Source organism: Gossypium arboreum, chromosome 13 (assembly GCF_025698485.1).
Source record: "Gossypium arboreum isolate Shixiya-1 chromosome 13, ASM2569848v2, whole genome shotgun sequence".
Classification (NCBI taxonomy): Eukaryota; Viridiplantae; Streptophyta; class Magnoliopsida; order Malvales; family Malvaceae; genus Gossypium; species Gossypium arboreum.
The window spans coordinates 91,301,581-91,311,152 of record NC_069082.1 but is presented as its reverse complement, the minus strand read 5'-3'; the positions used below and the strand labels follow the sequence as shown (position 1 = coordinate 91,311,152).

The 9,572-nt window shown below is 33.9% G+C and overlaps 1 protein-coding gene and 1 non-coding gene across 2 annotated transcripts; both read left to right on the top strand.

Moving 5' to 3' along the window:
* Window positions 1-236: 236 nt before the first annotated feature.
* LOC108461755 (luminal-binding protein 5-like) lies at window positions 237-3,029 on the top strand. Its single transcript, XM_017761684.2, has 7 exons — window positions 237-365; window positions 464-728; window positions 831-1,042; window positions 1,150-1,872; window positions 1,970-2,124; window positions 2,220-2,302; window positions 2,391-3,029. The coding sequence occupies exons 1-7, from the start codon at window positions 317-319 to the stop codon at window positions 2,872-2,874; spliced, it is 1,971 nt and encodes a 656-aa protein (XP_017617173.1). The 5' UTR covers window positions 237-316; the 3' UTR covers window positions 2,875-3,029.
* Window positions 3,030-3,242: 213 nt separating this feature from the next.
* On the top strand, window positions 3,243-3,313 carry TRNAG-CCC (transfer RNA glycine (anticodon CCC)). The gene has a single exon. It is a non-coding gene; the product is annotated as a tRNA-Gly (tRNA).
* The last annotated feature ends 6,259 nt before the right edge of the window (window positions 3,314-9,572 follow it).

The following is a 9,572-nucleotide window of genomic DNA, read 5'->3' as shown; positions in this document are numbered from 1 at the left end:
TTTGAGTTCTTTTAACCGCTGAACCCGCCATTTCATTCATGAACATTCCCGAGAGCACGGTGAAATTCTACATTTACACGTGTCAAGTTTCAATTGGACATAAGATGTGTTACCTTGCGAGATCGCCAACAGAAAATGCATCGATTTGAAAAGGTGACATTCTATCATTGGGTCGAACACTCTAGCACGGAACACGCCCCCTCTTATATAAATATACTACCCTTTCAACTCGTTTCTTCACTGAACACAAAAGCCAGAGGTTAAAAGTTTAAAATTTTCAATTTTCCCACTAAATTGCAGAGAATCAAAAGCAGCAATGGTGGCAAAAAACAAGGCGCTTTGGGTTTTATTTCTCTTTATGTCAGGTATATAGAAAGACTTTCTTCTCTTTGCTTAGCTAAAAATTCGTTTTCAATGGAGTTGCTCTGTTTTCCTAACTTCCTTTGTTTTTGTTGTCAAGCAGAATTCTTATTAGGAATTGCAGTAGCATCAAATGATTCCAAGGTAGGAACGGTGATTGGAATCGACCTGGGCACAACGTATTCATGTGTGGGAGTTTACAAGAATGGTCACGTTGAGATTATAGCCAATGATCAAGGGAATAGAATCACCCCCTCATGGGTTGCATTCACTGATTCAGAGCGTTTGATTGGAGAGGCCGCCAAGAATCAAGCGGCTCTCAATGCAGAACGCACCATCTTTGATGTTAAACGTCTCATTGGAAGAAAGTAAGTAATAAAAGCAAGGTTAAAGTAGTTTGATTATTATTTCAAGTTTCTCCATTTTTTGTGGAGATGAATTGAACTTTGGGTGTTTGGCTTTAATGGTAGATTCAACGACCCAGAGGTTCAAAGAGATATAAAGTTCTTGCCTTACAAGGTGGTCAATAAAGATGGGAAGCCATATATTCAAGTCAAGGTTAAAGGTGAGACTAAAGTTTTCAGCCTCGAGGAAATCAGTGCTATGGTTTTGACAAAAATGAAGGAAACAGCTGAAGCTTACTTGGGAAAGAAGATTAAGGATGCTGTTATTACTGTTCCTGGTATGATTAAAATCTCCTTGTTGTTTTGATCTTTTATTATATGAACTTTAGAACCATTTATTTACATGAAAATGGTTTAATGAATTCTGGGTTTTGATTTTTTGTAGCATATTTCAACGATGCACAAAGGCAGGCTACTAAAGATGCGGGCACCATTGCGGGGTTAAATGTGGCTCGGATCATCAATGAGCCTACTGCGGCGGCCATTGCGTATGGATTGGACAAGAAAGGTGGAGAGAAAAACATTTTGGTTTATGATCTTGGCGGTGGTACATTTGATGTTAGTATTTTAACTATTGATAATGGAGTTTTTGAAGTTCTTTCAACAAGTGGAGACACCCATTTGGGAGGGGAAGATTTTGATCATAGAGTAATGGATTATTTCATCAAGTTGATCAAGAGGAAATATAACAAAGATATCAGCAAGGATAACAAGGCTTTAGGGAAGCTTCGTCGGGAATGTGAAAGAGCAAAGAGAGCATTGAGCAGTCAACATCAAGTTAGAGTTGAGATTGAGTCATTGTTTGATGGGGTTGATTTTTCTGAGCCACTAACAAGGGCAAGATTCGAGGAGTTGAACATGGACTTGTTTAAGAAAACTCTAGGACCGGTGAAGAAGGCTTTGGAGGATGCAAATTTGAAGACGTCTGATATTAATGAAATTGTGCTTGTTGGAGGCAGCACTCGAATTCCGAAAGTTCAACAATTGTTGAAGGACTTATTTGATGGCAAAGAGCCCAACAAGGGTATCAATCCAGACGAGGCGGTAGCCTACGGTGCTGCGGTTCAGGGTGGAATTTTAAGCGGTGAAGGCGGCGAAGAAACCAAGGGTATTCTACGTTTTCATTGATTTTGCATGAAATTGTCTTGGCTTCGAAATCTTAACAAGATTTCCTCTCTGTTTTATTTTTTTGGTTGATTTTGCAGACATTCTTCTTCTTGATGTTGCTCCCTTGAGTCTCGGCATTGAAACAGTAGGTGGTGTGATGACTAAGTTGATCCCAAGGAACACTGTTATCCCAACTAAGAAATCGCAGGTTTTCACCACATATCAAGACCAGCAATCCACAGTTTCCATCAAGGTAAACCAATCAATGGCAATGGCGAACGCATCTTGTGTTTTGAAGAATGATTTGATAAGTGATAACTGAAGCTAGTTGCTTTTACAAAATTCCAGGTCTATGAAGGAGAAAGAAGCTTGACAAAAGATTGTCGAGAACTCGGAAGGTTTGATCTAACAGGCATTCCACCTGCTCCAAGGTGAGTTTCATATTCCTAATATGACCATTGCATTTTTTTTTTCAGGTTCGCATATTAACAAATTGTTTCTACTACTAAACCATTGCAGGGGTGTTCCCCAAATAGAAGTGACCTTTGAGGTTGATGCCAATGGCATCCTCCATGTGACAGCAGAGGACAAAGCAGCAAAGAAAGCGCAATCGATCACCATAACCAACGACAAGGGGCGTCTCAGCCAGGAAGAGATCGATAGGATGGTGAAGGAAGCGGAGGAATTTGCGGAAGAGGACAAGAAAGTGAGGGAAAAGATAGATTCCAGGAACAAGCTTGAGACATACATATACAACATGAGGAGTAGCATTGATGACAAGGACAAGCTTGCAGACAAGATTGATTCTGATGAGAAAGAGAAGATTGAGAACACCTTGAGAGAAGCACTTGAATGGTTAGATGATAATCAAAATGGAGAGAAGGAAGATTTCGATGAGAAGCTTAAGGAAGTGGAGGCAGTGTGTAATCCAATCATAAAACAAGTTTATGAAAAAAGTGGTGGAAGTTCGGCAAATGATGATGAACCCACTGATGAGTTGTGAAATTAGGATTTACATCCATTTCTTTCACTTTCTTGCGCTTTACAATATGTAGTCATGAAGTGAAACTCTTATATGTAGCAGAACTTTCCATGCATTCTTTATCAAGATTCAGATATGCTTTTCCAATGTATTCCTATTTTTTGAAAACCTAAAAATATCTAATTATTTGAAAAAAAAACTCAATTTTTTTAAATATAGTTAAGTAGGATATATACACTCAATATTCAAAATTTACATTAAAATTTGAGTTACATATCAATCTATCAAAAGCTTACTCGTCATTGGAAATTGAGAGAGATGCGGAATATAGTATTTTTCTTAATTATTAATGATGAACAATAAAAACGATAAAAAGATTTTAACAAAGGGCGCATCTAGTGTAGTGGTATCATAGTACCCTCCCACGGTACTGACCGGGGTTCGATTCCCCGGATGCGCATTTATTTGGAGTTCTATTTTGTTCGAAGTATTTTTGATAAATTAATATTATAACGTTTTTGGTGTTGTGTGGCCTGGAGTCATCAATTCAATTTGAAAATGAATTTTATTTTTTATAAAGTCATAATATTAATATGAGAAAGTTTTTTGTTCTTTTATGTTTTATATAAAATATCTATATAATAAAATTTAAATTTAAGACTTCATAACTTTTGATTTTATCATTTTAACTAAAATTTTATTTATTTTTATATAAATTATTTTTTTAAATTTTCTTTTTACCAATTTGACAATTCCATCTACCATATATAGTGGGAAAATGTCATGAAAGCTAAGTGCCTAATATATTTTGAAAATTTATTTAAGATTTAGTATTATTTAAAGTAAATTACGTTCAAGATTATTGTAAAATAGAGTTTGTGACATTTTAATTTTTCAAAGTAAAATAAGAAAAAATATTTTAGTATGATAAATTTGAATAATTAATTAACTTATTTAGGTCTCAAAATATTATTTTAGAAAAAATTAAAATTTTAACTTTCCTTTATATTCTTTAAATCTTTTTAATTTTTATAATTTTTACAAAATATAATTTTGGAATTTTTATAAATATTTTGAAATTTAAATATTAATTTTGGTAATTTTTGTTGTGAGAGAGACTAATTTGTTCATTTTCAAAATTGATAAGGATTAAAGGAGTATTTACATCGATTTGTTGTTCGAATTATTTGAGTTGTTCAAATTACTTGAGTTATTTAAATTATAAAATTTAGCTCGACTTGAACTCGAAACTCAAATTACTTATTCAAGTTAACTTGAAAAAATTGAATAATTCGATTCGATTAACTCAAAAATCAATCTTTTTTTCCAATTTTTTCGAATCGAATCGAGTTTGACTCACCTTTACTCAAAAACATGTTTTAAATGTGTTTTAATTTATCTAAATGCTTTTGAGTCAATCAAAAATGTTTTAAAGTGTTTTAAACTTATTTTATTACAAGTTTGGGACATAGTATCAATACTCTGACCTAATTGTATTGTTACAACTAAGTTAGTAAGAAAAACTGTTAAACTCTGGGGACTTCTACCCATACATCATATGCGATGTCTTGATACAAACCTATTTCTGCCTATACATCTTGTGAGTTTTATTGATACTAGTTTTTCTGCAATGCTTCCAACAAGTAGAAATTATTCCCAAAGGTTATGAATGATCACAAACTTTTCCCTTGTTACATATACACATCAAGAACACTTCAAGATGCAAGAGATGTGTTGAACTAACATTGATAATGTTAATATAGAATGATTGCAAAGCAATAAGAAAAAGAAAACACACAAATTTTACATGGAAAACTCTTTCGAGAAAAACCACGAGCAGAGGAGAAGAAAATTCACTAATGTTGAATTTGAATGATACAAGAGGAGTTTAGGCTACATCTATTTATAGGTTGAAAAAACCTTATTCTAATCAATGTCAAATAGATAAAGTGTAGTAAGATTAAAAACCTTATTCTAATTGTAACAGCCCAATTTTGCCCTTAGTCAGAACAGTGGTTTTGAGACCACAAATTCGAGGCCAAAAATTTATTTTTATTATTATTTTGGTGTCATAGTATGATTATATAAGTACATGAAAATTTTGGTGAGTTAATTTTAGCGTTTGTGAGCTTAATTTGCAAAAAAGGACCAAATCGCATAAAGGGTAAAAGTTTTGTTTTATTAGTTAAAGGTGTAAAATTGCTGGAGAACCATAATTTGAGGGGTTTAAAGAGTAAATAGACCCTTTAGAAGCTGATGGCTGGCCATAGGGGACAAGAAAATCAAATGATCAAATGGGTAGGTGACTTAATGTATAATAAAATATTACCCTAGTGACTAGCCATCATCTTTTTCATTTTTCCTTTCTCCTCCACCGAAATTTTCAGCAAAATGAGGTTTTTGGAATCTTGAAATTTCAGAAACTTATCACCTTTGAAAGTAAGTGATTTTCATATTCATTGTTGATGATTTTTGTATTTTTAAGACCCTTGTAGCATGAGCTTTCCATTAAAGGGACTATTTTGCAAAATGGTTGATAGTCTAGGGATTTTCCATGAAATAATTTATGATGCTTGCTGAGTTTTTATGGAAGAAAATGAACCTTGGTTGTTAAGTAAACAATTTTTGTGAAAGGATTTTTCATTAAAACCCCTAATAGGGCCATTTTGTAAGGTTTGTAAAATAAGTGGTAATTATTTGAAAGGTGTGAAATTATGCGTTGCCATAAGCATGAAATAGGTTCGGCTAGGCTTGGTTGATATGAATATTTGATTGAAATCGATTTATGAGCCTAAGAGCAAAATCGTAATTTTTGTAAAGTCTAAGGGCAAAATGGTCAATTTGCCAAATTATGAATTTTGGAGTGTATTAATTATTATGCTGATTAAATTAGTGAAATTTTTCGTTTTAGATCAAGAAAGACGCAATCCGGGCTTAGACCGGGGGAAGACCAAGCTAGTTGAATAACTCGACCTAGTCACCTACTTTTGTATACCGAGGTAAGTTGTACGTAAATAATGCAAATTAAATGTTATCATGTATTATACAATTAGTTTGGCATGAATTGCTGAGTTGTGTTGGGAATGTGAATTATGAGAATTAATGTAATAAAGACTGTCGGTTGAACATTAGGAATAGATTTGGATATTCATGCCATGACATTGGGTGATATGTGTGCTAGTGTAAGACATGTCTGGGACATGCATTAGCATTAAGACGAAAGTTAGTGTAAGACATGTTTGGGACATGCATCAGCCTCGAGAAATACAAGTTAGTGTAAGACCTGTCTGGGACATGGCGTCAGCTTATTGTGTGTCAGTGTAAGACCTATTTGGGACATGGCATCGACACCGATAGATGAGAGCCAGTGTAAGAAATGTCTGGGACACGGCATCGGCCTCGATATATAAAAGTTAGTATAAGACCTGTCTGGGATATGGAATCGACACCGATAGATGAGAGCCAGTGTAAGACCTATCTAGGACACGGCATCGGCCTCGATATATGAAAGTCAGTGTAAAACCTGTCTGGGACATGTCATCAACTTTGATGTGCTAGCAAGTGTAAGACCATGTCTGGGACATGGCGTCGGTGTCTTATCCCATGTTTGGGGATATTGAATATCCCGTAGTATTCCAAATGGTTCAACAGGAGATTTATGGTTTGTATCAAAATGAGAGAACTTATGACCATGTGGTGAGTGGTACAGGTACCTAAATGAGAATTACGAAATACGAGCTTCATTTAAGTTGTATGTTTAGTAAGGAAGGAAAGTGAGTAAGTTATGCTTATGACCATTTGTGTATGTTATATGAAGTATGAAATGTGAATTCAATCAACATCGTATGCTTGGTGAGGGATGAATATGAACAGATAATATTTATGAATCCTCACTTTTGAGTGCAAAAATTGAATTATTGGGAGTATGATCCCTTATGGTAACTAGTAGTTATTTCATTATTTACATGCGACTTACTAAGTTTTATGCTTACCTCTTTTCCTTTCCATTTCCTTGTAGTGCCGCCAAATTAGCCCATGGATCAGTTACCGTCAGAGGCCTCGTTCACACTATCATTTGAAGCTTGGTATAGTTAGTTCCTTTATTTTGAATATGTCATGTATAGGACTTTATCTTTTGAGTTTTGTGTCTTTGTTATTTGGCCGAATGTGTTGGCTTGGGATGAAACCCTTCATTTTGTATAAGGCCACAAATTATGGTTAATTTTTGCAATTGATGATGTTTCATGGATGGGCAAATTGCATGAATGAATAAGTGCATGCTTGGATTGTTATAGTGTAATGAGGGTTGTTTTTAATTATCATGTTGTGGTTGAATTGGCCTTATGTTGAAGCATGGAATTGGTAATATTGATGTGGTATAAGTTAGTGCAAGTAAGGGTGGTAAAAAGGCTTGGTAGATAGCCTTATTTTTGTCCACAAGGGTAGACGCACGGGCGTGTGTCTAGGCCGTACGGGGCACACGGTCAGCCCCATGGGCGTGTTGTCCGGCCATGTGTCCCCTGGACCTTGAATTTGCAAGTCAGTATGCATGGTAGTAAACACATGGGCAGAGACACGGCCGTGTGTCTCAGCCGTGTGGAGAACACGGCCTCTGGCGACAGGCGTTTGTTGCCGACGTCAGAAACAGAATGTCAAGATTTTTACACACGGCATAGACACTGGCGTGTGCCTGGTCGTGTAAAAACCCCTGTAGGTTTGAATTTAGAATTAAATTCACACGGGTTAGAGGCACGAGCGTGTCCCATTGTGCTTAGGCCGTGTGAACCACACTGGCCTTCAACACGGCCAGGTCAAAATGGCCACACAGGCGTGTGCCCCTATTTCAAGTGACATAATTCAAAGTTTTCAAAGATGTTCTGATTAATCCTGTGTAATACCCTGAAAATTTCTATAGTAAGATATTATCCTTGATATAGAAAAATAAGGAAATAAGTGACAAAAAAGGGAAGTTTTGAGTTATGACAACGTTGGGAAGTAAATTATGATATCTTGATTCAGGAAAGGACTAAATTGTAAAAGTGTGAAAAGTTTTATTGCCTAAGAGTAAATACTCAAAACTTGAGGGGTTAAAGTGTAAATATAAAAAATTTGAAAGTTGAAGGGCCAATAGTAAATATTTTAAGGGTGGAATGATCTAGAAACTAAGGAAAATAGATGAATTATGATCAAATTGAATAGATGAAGAATTATAAGGGACTAAGTTGTAATTTTACCAAACTAAATGATGACTCAATGATGGAATTTTAAAAGATAATAAAGGGCAAGATGGTCAATTGGGAGAGAGAGAAATCTAGAAAGTAATGATGATGTTCATGATATTTTATAATTATTTAATTAAGATAAATATTATTTTAATATTTTAATGAGATATTTTATTTTTTATTATTTATTATTATTTTTATTAATTTATTTAATATATAAGGAAGGAAAGATGAAGAATTTCTATCATCTTTCCATCCATGCAATTCATGTTAGAAGAAAAGAGAAGAAAGAAAGTTTTCTTTTATTTACAATTTGGTCATTCCACCAAAAATCTACCATTTTTACTTAGAAATCAAAAGAATTTTCATAACTATCAAGAGATAAAGATGACAAGGAGACTATGAGGAGCTAGAATATCAAGTTAGATTCAAGAAATAGAAGCTGGAGGAGAGAGAAAATCAAGTTAAAGATTGAAATCAATGAGACGAGGTAAGAATATCAAGATTTCAATATATTTTTAAGTTTGATACTATTGAAAAAGCATGGAAATGATGTTAATGTAGAGTTTTCTTATATAAGGTTTTATGTTCTTGATATGCTAGTGAAGAGAAAGTAACGAGAGATAGTGTAGAGAAAGAAAATAAGGGTGTTATAAACATAGTAAATGAATATCTTGCACTAAAATAGTTTTGGACAGCAGCAGTAGGCTAACTTTGAAAACTCACCATAAATTGTGGAAATCGAATTAGAGGATGAAAAAATATGGAATTAAATATTATTGAGTCAAATTTCTTATAGAAGAAACAATGTAAGCAATGGAATTGTGAATTATGAGATATAATAAATTTTGTGAGACAAGGTCAGAATGATTTCGGATTCCCCTGTTCTGACTTTGGAAAATCATAAAAAATTGGAGAAAAATAATTAAGGGCTTAAATTTATAAGCTTAAAATACTTAATGAGTATATTTTCAATATAAATAATCGGGAACATCATCCTAATCTCGTAGAGGGAGATAATTAATTCTTAGCGAAGAAGGGTCAGAACTGTCAGACAGTAGAACAGGGGTAACTTTAAAGAATAAACTGTACTTATTGGCTGAATCAAAAATTCTGAAAATTTTATGGTAGAAATATATGTGAGTCTAGTTTCAGGGAAAATTATCAGATCTTAATTTTGAGTTCTATATCTTAAGATAAAAATAATTTAGTGACTATGATACAAATGGACAGCTTTGAATATACATATAAGTAAATAGTGAAATTATAGATAATGTTGCTTATAAGTATGTTATGTTATGTACACAATGGATGTGGAATGGAGAGGAGGGGGAGGAAAATATATATGAATATTCAGCTAGTATGGTTAATTTGCATGTTTTAGGCTCAATGACTAAATTGAATAAAAGTAAATCTTTAGGGGGCAATTTTGTAAAAATTTCAAAAATGACCAAATTGAAGGGAATGAATTTTTTTATTATCTAAATTAATAAATTG

Excerpts from the sequence above, each read along its gene's own strand:
- LOC108461755 (XM_017761684.2), top strand. The coding sequence starts at position 317 with ATGGTGGCAAAAAACAAGGCGCTTTGGGTTTTATTTCTCTTTATGTCA. Across the intron at positions 1,873-1,969 it reads AGGCGGCGAAGAAACCAAGG|ACATTCTTCTTCTTGATGTT; the intron begins GTATTCTACGTT and ends TTGATTTTGCAG. Across the intron at positions 2,125-2,219 it reads AATCCACAGTTTCCATCAAG|GTCTATGAAGGAGAAAGAAG; the intron begins GTAAACCAATCA and ends ACAAAATTCCAG.